Source organism: Sprattus sprattus (genome assembly GCF_963457725.1).
Source record: "Sprattus sprattus genome assembly, chromosome: 4".
NCBI lineage: Eukaryota > Metazoa > Chordata > Actinopteri > Clupeiformes > Clupeidae > Sprattus > Sprattus sprattus.
This window is the reverse complement of record NC_137923.1, coordinates 15,418,106-15,434,078: the sequence shown is the minus strand read 5'-3', so window position 1 is coordinate 15,434,078 and position 15,973 is coordinate 15,418,106. Positions and strand designations below refer to the sequence as shown.

Below are 15,973 nucleotides of genomic sequence, written 5' to 3'. Positions count from 1 at the left end.
AAAGTAGGTTTTGCTAACCAAACAAAAAAAAGACATACATAAAGTACACACTTTACATAAATATATATCAGTAATTAACTATGTACTATGTAGTGTGTACAATAGTGAGCCTCTGGGAACCACTGTCAACTTGGTTATGGGCATGAATTTACAGAGGTTATTAAGCAATCGCTGTATTACCATCATGTTTCTTGAACTTGTTTAAAGGTAAAATATGTCCCTTGTTTGGAGCATTTAGTAAAATACCACTGTTTTGCCCGTGCAACTTGAGTATGTTCTTTGGGGATGTTTTAGTGTACTTATTATTTCAGTTGGGTGACATGTGAATCTGTCTCCAAAATGCATTGTATGAATTTGGATTCTTTGAAAATCACCCAACTCTTATTCTGGTAGACAGTCCAGGAGCTTTCAAAGGATGACAAAAAGGCCTTTCTCTGTGAGTAGTATAGCTGTCTCGAAACCAGCAAGTTTCATTTCTGTTGTAGCCTAGCCGATGAGTTTCATTTTCGGTCTCGACGTCAGCATCACTACTTATGTGTTGATTTGCCTCCTCATGAACACTCACAGATGGTTTTCAGATTACTCAGAATCTATGTTTTTGATGTCCTTGCCAATAGTAGGCTAACTGTCGTTGTTACATGAAAAACTACACCTATCAGTATAAGATGTATTGTTGGGGGGAAGCAAAACTTCAAGAACTTAATATTCTTAACAAGAAGGATAAGTGTTGTCATACATCCGATGCGGTACAGATGGCTGTCCCCGCAGCAGCAATCAGCGACCTATCTATTGGAGAACGAGTGACCGCGATCCTGAGGGAAAATGGAAGTGCATCAGTGGCAGTGAGATTAAACAGTCAAGAGGGAGCAACGTGGAAAAAAAGTAAGTGGCGTCAGAGACGTTATGGTAGTGTAAAGTGTATTCCACAAACCAAGGTGGTAGCCTACTATTAATCCCAAAGTGTAGGCTATTTAAATAGCTATTCTCATCAAGTAAAACAGGTTTAGCAGTTTATAAAAGTTAAGCTTAGTGTAGCAGTGTTACCTACTTAGGCCTATCAGACTTGGCCATCTTCGTTTGCATGTCGAAATTTTGCTCGCAAAAGTGGCTATCGTATTTCGGAGATTACTAATTGCTGCCCGTCAATACGCATCAATTGTGCAGTCAACATCGTGCGTAAAATGAAAAAATTACGAATCTGCCCTTACAAAGCCCAGATTCTGTCTTTATCTAGACTGAGACACAAGCTGAAATTCTGAACATGACATGCTGATGCCAGCCCTTATATGAGTTTCATCGGAGTATGTTAAACACGAACAGAAATTAGGCGTGTTAAAGCTGTTAAGGAATTTGAAGTAAAATATCTGCTTTAATAGCGCCCTCTATCCACCAGTTTTTTTTTTTTTTTTTTTTTTTACAGTACCTCACCCTGTTTTTGCTTACCGGGCAATGTCATTTGTACAGCTCTACATTTATACTGCAGGATCTACAGTTTGACTTGTGGAAGAACATTTTTGTTGGCCTACTTCACATTGGATAACATTGACATTCCATATATTTGGCAATGGCATGTGCATTATGTATATTACGAATACACAAAACATTTATAAGCAGATGTCATTCTTGATCTATAATATAAATAACAGTCAACATTATTTTGAATTTAGAAAATGTACCTTTCACCCACCTTTCACTTTCTATATCTGCAGTCAGTCTAACAAGGAGTGGCAAGATTGTAGCAGTTTGTGTTGGAGCAACACATGTTGCATTGCTAACTGACCAGGGCACACTGCTTCATTGGAATTCCTCTGATGTATCCAGCCTCCCAAAGTAGGTGAAATCTTAGTTCCACAGCTACGTTTACTATCATGCACTTTGCCAAGCTCATCACGTGTCTTTGGTTTTCATACTCAGGTGTCTGGCAAACCTTCAAAACAGAAAAATTGTACAGATTGCTTGTGGGGACCATCACTCAGTAGCTCTTACCAAAGGTATTCATGTTATAAACTAAAAAAAAATGTATAGCATATATTGTGTCACTCAAAGGGTTCTTCCCAGAGACAACAAACAGCATTGCTTCTGGTTTTGGCTGCAACTTCTTTTTGGAAGAGGTATAGCAAGGAACCCACAATTACACTAATGGTGGACAACTAAACTAACACAGGAATGAATCAACGCAAGACACAAGCTAAATTATGGACATTTTACAAACACCTCTACTAGACACAAAAGGGACGATTAACCCGAATGATAACAACTAAATAACCACAACAAACACACACGCCCTATGCATGCTGGGAACCCCCCCATCACGCTACACATATAATCAACTTTTATAGGCATACACACTCTTCAGTGGGTGATATTGTTTTTTATAAAACCATTAGTTTAATATGGCATAAAGTAAACATGGTCAATGAGATATGTGCCTTTGGAGAACATCAATTTCCTTTTTTATAACCCATGGAAGATTAAGGAAGATTTGGCAGGAAATGTGTTTTAACAAATGTATTTTTTGTCATTTAACAAAACGGGTGTTATTTGATGTTTGCTGAAGTCAGCGCTGTGAAGATGTGTTCTGCTTTCAGACGGGCAGATATTCACGTGGGGCCAGAACTCCAACGGTCAGCTGGGTCTGGGAAAGGGGGAGTCCAGCACCCGGTTCCCCCAACCCCTCAAGTCTCTGGTGGGGATCCCCCTGTCTCAGATCAGTGCTGGAGGAGACCACAGCTTTGCCCTGTCCCTCTCAGGGGCCGTGTTTGGCTGGGGCAAAAACAGCACTGGCCAGCTGGGCCTTGGAGACGATTCAGGTTTGTACAGGGGAAGCAGAGGATTGTTACCTCACAGTGAAGCAACATCATTTATACTGTATAATGGTTCATTTAAACCATCAGTAAATTCTATGTTGACTACTGCCTTCTATCACATCTCCAAATAACTAGGGGTGGGATGGTATTGGATGCTACATCATTGGGATGGTACTGGGTGCTACATCATTCGGATGGCACTGGCACTTGTTGTTTCTACAGTCTGATTTTACTCATTGACTCTTGTGTGCAGACAGATTCAGTCCTGCCCCTGTAGTCTCCCTTAGTCAGAAGAAGACCATTTTCATTTCTTGTGGAGCAGAATATACTGCTGTGTTAACCAAGGTAAATGGGTATTTCATTGTGTCTGTGTGTGCTGGATATATATGTATATATGTGTGTGTACTCCTGACATACAGAATAGGAACAACTTTTCATGTGTTTCTTTGTCTAGGATGGTTTAGTGTTTACATGTGGATCAGGACGATATGGCCAGCTGGGGCACAACTCTCTCCGAGATGAACTACGACCACGACTGGTGGCTGAATTCTGGGGGTCAAAGGTGTCTCAGATAGCCTGTGGGAGGTAACATTCATTTGTAAAATGTATTTAGAACAGCAGAAAAAATTAAAAAGCAAAACTTGGAAATGCTGTATCTCAGTGCACATATGTTTTTGTCTAAGATATCACACATTGGCATTTGTTGAGTCCCAAGGCATAATTTATGCATTTGGATGTGGAGAGCAAGGGCAGCTCGGGAGTGGCCAGACAAACAATCAGGCTGTTCCTCTACCTGTTGATCTACCACAAGGTAAAACATCTCTTTCACTTCACACATAGTTAACCCTGTGCTGTGCATCCTTACACAGTTTTATTCTTAATTGTTTCTTAGGTAAACAGGCACATTCTGAACTAGCTGTTCTCTTCTGTTGTGTATTGGAGCATATTGCTCAACTATTTGGCAGTGGTGTAAATATATTATTGATATACTTTTAATGGAACATAAATACTTGAAGGCAATAAGCACTTTTTATGAAAAACAAACTTGCTAAATAAATAGATTTGTTTTTGAGTAGCAGCAATGTTTTTAAACCCTGACAGAGCAAAACAATGACAGCACCATGAAGAGAATTTTTGCAGGGGCTAACCAGTCGTTTGCTGTTAGTAGGCCTGGAGAGGTATGTTTGAAATATCCTTCAATTGAAAATTTGCATTATCGCAGTTTTATTCTGTAGTCCAAGACTTGATACGTTACATTATTCTACAGAGGTGGGTTGCTGGTCATCCTAATTTTGATCCAATGAAGAAGGCATGGGAGTTAGATTTAGAGATAGCAGACAGATGGATCTCTAGCAACCAAAAAGATTGGACAAATACAAAGAGGTAACCAATTATGGCTCAGTCACTATGTTACCATTTGGTTTTAACTGTATGTACTCATTAAAAAAAACTTTAAAAATACTTTATCACACAAATAAAATACGCATTGCCTCCTTTACTCCATACTTCTAGGAACATCACAAAGATGTTCTCCTCTGTCTCATGTATCAATGGGAGTTTTCTTGAAAAAAGGTAGAGGTCATTTGCTCATCATATTTCATAGATATATACACAGTATTTCTCTTACATACACCCTGTTAAGCCCTTCCGTACTTGTGTGCAGCTCTGACAAACATTACTCGACTTCAGAACATCAGTGCGGTTTGGATTTGTCAATGACTCGCCAGTTTTTTGAGAAGCTGTCACAGAAAGAGAAGGTTCTGAAAGAGGTAACATTCATATTCATTTTCTTTGCTCAATTTACGACAATTTGAGATTTGTAATTTAATGGCAAAATGTCTCAACATAGTTTTCACACCTGCAGCCCCCCAGCAATGTGAAGACTGTGGCTACTCCACTCTGCCTGTCTGTGTTTGTTTCAGGTTGAGAGGGTGGTGCAGCGGCATCTGCTCCCCTCCCTGAGCCACTGCCCTGCTGGAGTGGAGGCCCTCAGGGTTTACCTCATCCTGCCTGAGCTGCTGAGGGTGCTGCTCAAACAGCAGCTGGGGACAGACCTCGCTGTCTCATTGGCTGAGGCCATTCTCAGACTGCATCCTGATTTGTTGAAGGTTCTTAGTGAGTATCCACTGATATTATATATCTTAACCCTTAACTCTAACAATGTGGTAATTTTTTGGTTGATAAGTAACATTCTTGAATAAATATGCAACATGACTTTGCTCTACAGCGGTTTGACTTTTAATGTACCTCCATGTCAACCCCCAAAGAATGCATTAGGTTTCTTGTAATTCAGCTTCTGTTCATGTCATACAGCAATAAATATAATATTTAAACTTTTAATAATTCAGAGGATGTGCTACTCCTATTCAACTGAGCAACATTCATAAAAAGATCAAATTTGTTTGCGGGCAGTCTCTCTTGAGCAAAATAGTTCATTTTGTAACTTATTTGGTAGTCATGCCTAAATAAAGGAAAAGAAAAGTAAAGTTATTAATACAACCTCCTCTGTGATTAGTGAAAAACTTAAACCAACAATTATCTAGTAGTATGACCTTGGATGAGAGGTTCACAGTTTCACAAGTCAAACAAGCTAGAACTTTAGCATTACAGTATGTACTGTAGTATGCAAAAATGTATACAAAACTTTAGTGCTATTTACTGTAGTTTGCAAAAATGTATACAGAACTTTAGTGCTATTTACTGTAGTATGCAAAAAGACAAATACTTCATTCACAAATTTAGTCCATGTACGTAGTAGGTTAGTAATGGCAAGAAGGGCAATGCGAAAAATGTCACATTTAGTTCCTGATTAGTAAGTTCATGTATATGGATGTATTCATATAGGCATTGTTATCCATTTGATGTGGTTTAGTATTTATTGCAAAATCTATCCTCTTTGGTCACCAAAGTAGGATACATTTGTAATAAATACAATAATAAAATATGACGAGTGATATGGTGTATACATACAGTATACAGTATATATATATATATAAAAAACACACACACACACACACACACACACACACACACAAAATGTAATAATAGTATTAAACATCTTTACTTCACAGATGGATACTGGTCCAGAATTGGGTATTCTTTCTTCAGAACTGTGGTCAAGAACTTCCACTCTGTATCCACACAGTTCTTTGAGCGGATCAGAGATGAGAAGAGAGACTACTCACAGCCATTGAAGAAAACCGTGGTGGTGCTACAGAAGCTTTATGCAGTAAGCCCATCTCCAGACTGCATTCAAAACATGTTATGTCTTTTAAAAAAGTATAAGTTACCCCTCCATCCTGTCAAGCACATGAAAAGACTCCCTGGTGTTTCTACCTTTGGCAGGTTAACAGCCAAAGACACAGTGGACTGAGTGACAGTCATTTTCATGTGACGGAGATTAACGACTTTTTCACCTTTGTAAGTATTAATAATAGCCCCCCACATAGTAGTCAGCATACAAGCTGTGTTTAAACATGAGAAGACTTAAGAGTGAAATACACTTCTGCATCCTTCTCCGACCTTCTCCGCCCTCGAAAATAAATGGGCGGGTGGTCGGAATCAGAAGGATTTGATCGTACTTACAGGCCCTATACACTTCTACGACGGCTGTGGGTGCTGAAAGTAATTTACCGCGGCAATAATAATTATAAGGACAGCGCTTTAAAACGACGTTTTAGATTATTCAAAGGTGAAAGATTAAAGGCAAGAGAATCGCCAGGTGTAGGCTACCTTCTCATTATGTGTGTGTGTTGTCAGTGTTCGTAATACAATAGTGTTGGCTGTAAATAAACTCCACTTGGCGTTTTTGACAATAAAATAAATCCCATTAAGGATAACAGCCTTCTTCCTATGTGCGGGAGTTTGTTTAACAGTTTAACTGTACGGGAGTTGTCCCCTTTCCCATGAGGCTTTGCTCCGACCATTCTACATTAAGAAACAATTTAAAACGCTGGCCAATTTATATTTGTGGTCATGAAAGTTATGTAACGTCTGAATAAAAGAAATAGATCAAGATAGGAGGCTAAACAAAAATCAGTAGGCTGGATTAATGAAAGTGAGTTCGACACACACCGTGACTGAGATGTAGAGAGACAACAAGTGTTATACAGTATATAGTGGTTGTAATCAGCTGGATTCAGCTGTTGGAGAACTTGTCGATAATTTTCTTTTGTGAGAGACATTGACTCGGTGGGTTATGATGTCGTTGGGAAATAATGTTGTTAGTGGACCAATCACAGCCAAGGGGGTATCCGACTCTCTCCTACTCTCTACGAAAAGTTAGAAAAAAACGTTCCTCTCCGACCAGCTCTCCGAGGGCTGGGATGGGCGTTAACACCTGGGTGAAGGTGTTGCCAAGGCGTGCCAAAGTTTCCCTCTACTACCGAATCGGAGAAGTAAAAATCGGCCTGTACAGTGCCCTCCAGAAATATTGTCACCTTTTCTAAAGATGATTGAAAAGGCTTATAAAAGCCTTTTGGTTATTAATCTCAATGTTTTATTGAAAACAGAAAAAAAATCGTATCTTTATTTAAGGTAAATTTAGTCTGCGAGTGAGGCAACCATTAGTGAAAAATAAAGTTTTAAAACAAAATCACATATGTCCCTATGGCACCCCAAGAATTTTACTCAAGGAAATGTAAATTAAGTATGATCCTTCTTATATGTAACTTATTTAAAGGTGGCCTAAGTGTTTAGGAAATGTTAAGCAGTCATCAATGATTTAATGTTTCACTGTTGTATAGAAATGAGGTGACACAGGGCCCAAATCGATCCATCAACATGGGAAAGATTCAAGAATATTCCATTGCAATAAGGCAAAAGTGTGTTGACTTGCACAAGTCAGGGAATGGATAGAAGAAAAACGCTGGTTGGAGTTAAATGCCCATATTAACAGCCAGGGCAATCATTAAGAAGTTTAAGAAATTCAAAACTATCATGAACCAGCCTTGAAGGCACAAGGCCATTTTGTCAGCAGCCACAGTGAGGATGACGGCCAGAGAGGTCAAAAACTCCAAAGCCCAGTTTTAGAATTACAGAGTTTGGTAGCGTCCTAGGGTCACCACGTCTACAAATCCATCATAACACGTCACGTCCATGCCAATAAACTGCTTGGAAGGTATGCCAGAAAGAAGACTTTCTATTTTTTCTTCACAAGCAAAAGCGCTCAGAGTTTGCCACACACCAATAAAGATAGGTACAGAGAAAAGCACTTAAAACCAAGCGTTAAATATGGTGGAGGATATGTGATGCTGTGGGACTCCTCTAAAGGCCCTGGCAGTATTGTTCGCATACATGGCATTATGGATTCTAGAAAGTACCTGGTGATTTTAATGAAGAAGCTAAAACTTGGTCATAGTTGGATCTTTCAACAGGACAACGATCCAAAGCACACATCAAACACCACAAAAATGGTTAAAGAAATGAACACAAAATAAAGGTTTTCCTGTGACCTATCCCCTGACTAGGGTTGGGTACCGAGAACCGGTACCAATACGGCACCGGTTCCATACAACCGATACCTACCCGGACCGAAATGCAACGCAGATTTCGGTGCTTCCTTTCGGTGCCTGAGCAGATTTTTTTTTTTTTTTAATTTAAATTTTTATAATTTAACAAAACTAGCGATAGCTAACGAGATGTAACGTTAGTGGCGTAGATCTTTCTGAGTACGATCTGTATACTTTTTTGTGTTGCTAACAGATTTCGTGGGGCACATATAAAACTGCTCCATCTCCCAATGTAGACTCTCGCCTGTGTCGCTCACGCTGCATTCCGTATGGGACTAGTGGAAACGAGATTTGTGTTGAGTAGTTGCCATGGTAATGGGTTGACTTGCGTGTGGTTTCGGTTTCAAGATAAGTGTGGTTGTTCTAAGCAGAAGTTGGATACGCTTTATTAAACGGAGAGCTACCGTCTCATCCAAAGATATTCCTTCTCAATGTGAGTTCTTAAGAGAGCACTCGGACGCTACAATAACATTGCAACAGTCTGACAGCGAAGAGCAGGCAGCCTTGCACAGAGCAAGCACAAACAGAGCTAGCCATCAATATAACGGAGAAAATGTCGAAAGGTAAACGATCAAAAGTGTGGCTGTATTTCGCACAAAAAGATTCAAACAACGCGACGTGCAGCATATGCAACAACAAAATTGCGTGTAAATGGGGGAGAGAACTCAAGAGGCTCTGAAGCTAAACTCTTAAAGGGGCAGTACACATTCACAAAACCAGTGGGTTTAAATAAATGCAAACTAATTAATATCTTTTTTACTCTGAAGGCAAACATGCTCATATTTCTGCAAAAGTATTACTGAAGTGTGAAGTGTGTGTACAGAGTGTGTTATGTATTTATTTATATTTATTTAAGTATACTGTAAACAGTTGTTATAAGTTAATATATTGTTCATAGTTGAAGTTAAAAGGTTTGAAGCCAAGTGTTTTGTATTTATTTTTATTTATAGTATACCTTAAACAGTTAATATATTGTTAAATTTGAAGAAAACTATTTGCCTCGGCAATAAATAAGCCTAATGTCTTTAATTAAAAAAAAAAAAAAAAGTATCGGTTCTGGCACCGTTTAGGCACCGGTATCGTTTTAAAAGTATCGGTTATGTACCGGTATCGGAAAAAACCCAAACGATACCCATCCCTACCCCTGACCTGAATCCAATTGAAAACCTGTGGGTTGAGCTCATGAAGAGCCAGGACTCTGCTGATCTGTTGGCAAAAGACAGTTGAAGAAAATACTAAGGGCCTGATTTACTAACAGGATTGCGCCCATTTCTGGCGTAAAATAGCGGTCGTAAACATAAAACGGTATTTACTAAGGGGCCGCAGCGCATATTAACGCCTGTGGGTGTGAACAGGGGAGGTAACTTGGAGGTGGGTGGTAACGTAGGCGTGAGGCGCAATTTACATGGGTGGAGACAAGGTAAGTGCGCCTAATGATGTCATGCGTGGTATTTACTAAACTGCCTGTGGAGCGCACGTCTCCAATTTGCAGGATAATTCTCCGCCTCATAAAAGCACGTCTTAACCAGGAAGCGCAATTTCATTGAGTCTGAAAACGTTGATATGGTAGCAGTGATAAGAGCAAGGCGAAGAAAGAAGACAGAGACAGCGCACAGAAATCATTTTTTCAACTCGCATAACACATTTTCAGTTAAATGAACCACAAATCATTAGACGGTACAGGTTAACCAGCCACGCAATACTTCAATTACTGAACCAGATCAGAGATGACATCTAACCCTCTAACGGAGATCACATTCCATTCAATCAGTTGGTAAACATTGCAAATATTGGCACCGGATCATTTCAAACAGTTATAGTATCAGCAGTTGATATGTCTCAGCCTTCACAAATATTCACACAGGTACTCGAAGCATTGCTATGGCGCACTGGTCAATACATTTCCCCACTGCCACAGCTGAAATTATAGACATCAAACAGGACTTTTTTTGAAATCGCAAACTTTCCGAATGTAATATGAACCATTGATTGCACCCACGTCCATATATATTGTAGTGAACCCATGTCCCTTGTAGAAATGATTAATCTCGCCATGTACACATCTATATTGTTATAATAGACAGTTTATGCATTAATACCACCAATAGCATATTCTTTATAATCGTGTTCTTTTAAACATCTTGCTGTAGGTGATGGCGGGCAGAACAACATTATAGCAGCGCACACATTGAATCAGGTTCAGTGATTGAGCGAACGTGAACCAGTATATCAATCTCCACTTGCTGTAGCTTCATTTTCTCTTCCTAAATAAATACCACTGAAAATACGGAAAAACACCGTGCGTTAATGTGCGAACGCAGTTTAAGCAGCGGTCGCAATGTTAGTAAATCAGGCCCTATATAGGGCGGAGTAAACACAGATTGCCCAGCGCGATCTGGTTTGATAAATACCAACTAAAATGCGCTAAAACACCGTGCGTTAATTTGCGAACGCAGATTAAGAAGCACTCGCATATTAGTAAATCAGGCCCTAAATGAGGGAGTGCCAAAAATTGCGTCACACATGTTGAATTAATTATGTGAATTTTGTGATCAGCTGTGACTTTTTTCTTGAGGTTTTCTTATGATTTTCATTAGCCTTTTTCACTCATACTCAAAAATAAACTCAAAAAATTCTGGAGGGCACTGCAGATGAAAACTAACTACACTTAATACTGTGTTTTTGTGTTTTTAAAAGGTATCACAAGGGGTTTGCAATGTGGTTTTGTTCGGCTGGGATCCTGCAGAGCTCACGCAATTTATAAAACTTTACATGGTACATAAATATATATTATGTATTTCTCTAAAGGTTACCCTAACTTGCTTACCAATTTATTAATACAGTGTTTTGTGATTTTTCCATGTTTAGAAAATAGTCATGTCTGTAACAACATTCCCTTGCATCTTTGACATGGATACAAAGAAGGTTGTGTTTCTGTTGGACAAACAAATCAGATGTGTGAGTCCAGACTTTTAATTTGATCATTTCAGACATGTTTTATGATGGCCCTGAGAAACATGTTTGTTGTGCTGATAAGAATGCTCATCTAATTGAATGTGTTCAATAATATTCCATTTTGTATTAGTCTTCCATCATGCTGCAGATAAATGGCAACGCTCTGCATGTAAGGAGACAGACTTTACTGAAGGACTCATTTGAGTATCTGCAAAGGAACATCCATGACTTTAGCAGGCCATTGAAGGTCTGTCTGTTTAGTACGATCAATTTGATGTAGCAATATTCATTCACAGGGGGAATTACTTATTTAATGAGTTTTATCATGTCTATCAGGTGATATTCATGGAAGAAAACGGCATTGATGATGGTGGTGTATCCCAGGAATTCTTTAGCCTCTTCGGCAAAGCTCTGCTCTCAGAGGATTCCAAGCTGCTAGAGATCTTTGAGGAATCTGAACTTGTGTGGTTCATGTCAGATGTGAGATTTTGAAACTTCAAGAATGTACAGTTTAAAATAAAAAAGTTAACACAGATAGAAAGTAGATGGATTGATAAATGGAACGGTATATAACACAGACTATACATACAAGCATATACACAAACATGTTAATATGCTACATGTTGTTCATATTTTACAGGAATGCAAAGCTGTTGATGTTTACAGGGATATAGGCACCATCTTTGGGATGGCATTTTACAATTACCGTCTAGTGAACATTCCCTTTCCTTCAGCACTGTTTAAAAAGCTTCTGGGGGAGAAGCCAACACTGAGAGACTTGGAGGAACTGTCACCATGTCAGGCCAGGTATGTTTTCAACGTATTACTATAAGTACTAATAATGCATTCCTGTGAGGTAAACGCTGACAGTGAGGTTAATGTTGTATATGTCTCTTGTTATTTTGTTGTTGATCACACCAGGTCTTTAAAAGCATTACTGGATTATGAGAATGAAATCCTAGAACAGTTGGAGCAAGATTTCACTGTAAGTATTTAAATGTAAGAACATGATTGCATTTGGCATATGTAGAAAATGAACAGTTGTTTTGTCACACTGACATTGATTGATTTACTTTTTAATTGATTTTAGGTGAAAGGACAGGATCTCATTCCAAACGGGGGAGAGGTTTTAGTGACCAAAGGCAACAGGTTATATGCCCTTTTTGTATGCCTTAATTTTGTAAGGGTTGTTTGAAGAAGAAAAAAGAACTGATCAACAACAGTGAACAACTCTGAAGCAATGAAACGGTGAACAGGCCTATCATAAAGCGCTAACAGACTGTTTACTGTTTATCATCAGGCAACGATTTGTTGATCTGTACGTGGATTTTGTGTTTAACAAATCCGTGGCACGACAGTTTGAGGCCTTTGCAGAAGGGTTTGGTCGAGCATGCCCTGCCCAAACATGGAAGATGTTCTATCCTGATGAGTTAAGGATACTCAGCTTAGGAGAGGCAGAGTATGAGTGGGAGGATCTCAGGAAGGTAAATGACTTCACCTCAACTTGTAACACCAGGTAGTTAAATGATATGTGTAGTAGTGATTAGTGTGTACTGATTTGCTCATTTGCAGATTGCTGAGTACCATGGATGTGAGAGTGCAGATTTGTTGATTCAGAATTTCTGGAGAGTTCTGTTTGAGCTGTCGAAAGAGGACAAGTTGAAATTTTTGAGTAAGTTCAAGTCATTTACCTTAAAAGTACAATACATCATCTGAAATAAATTTGAGAACAACTTTTCAGACATATTTGAGAAAAACCCTTTCATTTGTTAAGAACCTTTCCAATATCTTTCATGTCAGCCTTCATCTATGGAACAAACCGGCTTCCTATTGGAGGGCTGGCCAAGCGCCACCTGATAATTGTGAGGGTGAACATGGACAGCGCTGACGAATACTTCCCCAGGGCTAACACCTGTTGTGGCACTTTACAGCTTCCCAATTACAGTAGCATTGACATATTACGCGACAAGCTTACTCATGCTATTAACTACTGTGATGTGTTTGGAATGGCCTAGCTCTAAAAGTTTCTGTCTGTAAGTTATGCACAGTTTACTGTTTTCCACGGTAGATAAATTATTTTAAATGTCAACGCCAAGCATTTGCAAATACTGATTAAATACATTTGTGTAGGCTAAGGGTTGGGCTGTTGTTTGGTATCCTTCAAAGTCTAAGTTTAAGTCTAAATTGTAGGCTGGTCAGAAACAGCATGAATTAAATTAATTTACTTTAGTTTAATCCACATACTGATAAAGCATTTTGGCATTGAATGTTCTAAAAACATTTGTACTCCTACCACATCACCCTATTGCACCAATGTTGTTAGCCAGAGTTTGATTAAAAAAAAATGTTTAAGTGTGGTACATTCTGTTTTATGTCAAACACCTTGTCTGTCTGGTTTTTACAATTTGTTATCTTAACTGCACTGTTTTGTCACACTGTTGTTTACCTTGTATGTCTGCCTGGTTTTTACCATTTGTTTTCTTAACTGCACTGTTTTGTCAAACTGTTGCTTATCTTTTTTATATTATTATTATTTCTTTTAATTATATAATTTTTTATTATTATTTCTTTATTTTATTTCCATATCTCTCTGTCATGCCATGCAAAGGGACAACGGATGAAAACTAACTAACCAGGCTAATTCTGGTGCATTTACATTTTCTGGGAAATGTTTATCAATGTACAGAGTCCCTTTTTAAATAAACGCATAAATAAAATAAATAAATATCAAACTGCACAAATTTCGCAATTGTTCAGAGAGATATCTTATCATAAAACAAAACCATAGCCTACCTCCTTTCTAATGGCACTTATGTCACTGCACAATGAAGTAAAAAATAAATAAAAATAGAACAACTTTGAGAAGGCTATCCATACTTCAGTCTATCAATTCTTCAGCAATTTGCAGTGCTTACAATATTTGCGAGACGTGCAACCCACATCTCACATCTCTCACCCACATCTAGTTATCCAAGTTGTGATATGAACAAAAACAAAGAAATAAACATATAAATATTTCAATATGTTTGTCCATCATCTGTCAGACTACCCCTTAATGCGTTTGCCACAAATGAGGTTACATGACTGGTGATAGTTTACATGATAGTTTCTACATATACTTTTTTACAAGCAAACAAGCCTAATACAGCTGTATTATTCAGGAAGTTGTAATACTTTATCAAACATTTAGTCAAATTGATCTGATACACATGAATTGACAACTGAATAAGCTAAAATGCTCTTTTTACATCAACTAAAACTATTTAAAAATGAGAGGTACATAGATTGTGAAATAAGATAGTTCAAGGTGCAGAACAAGATTTTAAAATAAAAAGTTCAGCCCAACCTTTCAAGCGCACGGCCTATTCAACTCTAGAGGCCGTAATGACATTAATATGATTGTCATGTCTCACCGCCTGTCTTGGGGAGATAAAGGCATGGATGAGCAACAACTTTCTCTAGCTTAATAGTAGCAAAACTGAAGCCCTTCTTGTTGGCACTCCACACCAGGTTCAGTCATCCTCCTTGACTCATCTCACCTTCAACAGCCAGGTCATCCACCTCTCCTCCACAGTCACTAATCTCGGAGTTAAGTTTGACTCTCACCTGAACTTTAATGATCATATAAAACACCTGTGCAAAACCTCTTTTTATCATCTAAGAAACATCTCCAAACTCCGCCCCACTTTAACCCTATCAGATGCAGAGAAGCTTGTCCACACCTTTATCTCCTCAAGACTGGACTATTGTAATTCACTTTTCTATGGGATCACTGGCAAGAACATCCAGAAGCTGCAATACATCCAAAACAGCGCTGCCAGGATTCTGATGAAGGTCCGGAAATATGAACACATAACACCAATATTACACTCACTACACTGGCTCCCTGTCTCTTTCCCGATTGACAACAAAGACCTTATAATCACCCATACATGCATAAATGGACATGCACCTCCCTACCTGCAAGAATTATTTACTCCCCAAACCTCCACCTGCACCCTCAGGTCTTCAAACAGCTCGCTCCTCCGCGTCCCCAAAACCAAGCTCCGCACCATGGGCGACCGGGCCTTTTGCTCGGAAGCGCCACACTTATGGAACAGCCTCCCTGACCACCTAAGGGCAACGCAGACGCTGGACTCCTTTAAAGCTGGACTTAAAACTTTTTTATTCAGGAAGGCATTTCTGGCCTTGTGTTAAATCTTTTCTGTTATGCTTATGTTAACAATTTTTATTTATTTTTTTATTTTATTGTATTATTATAGTTAATTTCTAATATGTAGGCACTCTGAGATTCTTTGGAATGAAAAGTGCGTTAAAAATAAAATGAATTATTATTATTAATATAGGGGTCAGGGGCCGTATTCACAAAGAAGCTAAAAGTAGCTCATAAGTGGCGAATTTAGGAGAAACTCCTAAAAATAATGGGCGTGTCAGTCTTAAATTTAGGACTCCTATTTTTTTTTACTAAGAGCAATTCACAAAATATTTTATCCCTAAAAGTAGCACCTAAGTCTAGGACAGCTTAAAACTCCTCGTGAGGACTCCTAAGTCACTAAGACCTATTCACAAAAAGTCTTAAAATGGCTGAGGCCAGACGTAAGGTGTTGGAGACAATGAACGACTCTGAATTGTTGAGAAGATATCGTTTAAACCGTGAAGGCATCAACATTTTACTAGAATTAGTGTGGGATGCAATCACGT

General features: G+C 38.7%; 1 protein-coding gene across 1 annotated transcript; it reads left to right on the top strand.

The window, feature by feature from the left end:
• Positions 1-752: 752 nt before the first annotated feature.
• LOC308363370 (putative E3 ubiquitin-protein ligase HERC3) lies at positions 753-12,684 on the top strand (the record flags this gene model as incomplete). The annotated part of the gene is made up of 15 exons (XM_080836182.1): positions 753-882; positions 2,589-2,810; positions 3,061-3,152; positions 3,262-3,392; positions 3,491-3,618; positions 3,976-3,985; positions 4,471-4,576; positions 4,730-4,922; positions 5,879-6,036; positions 6,153-6,227; positions 11,609-11,752; positions 11,913-12,079; positions 12,194-12,257; positions 12,363-12,421; positions 12,573-12,684. Coding segments are annotated over 15 exons (1,791 nt in total), but the record flags the coding sequence as incomplete, so codon positions are not given.
• Positions 12,685-15,973: the final 3,289 nt, after the last annotated feature.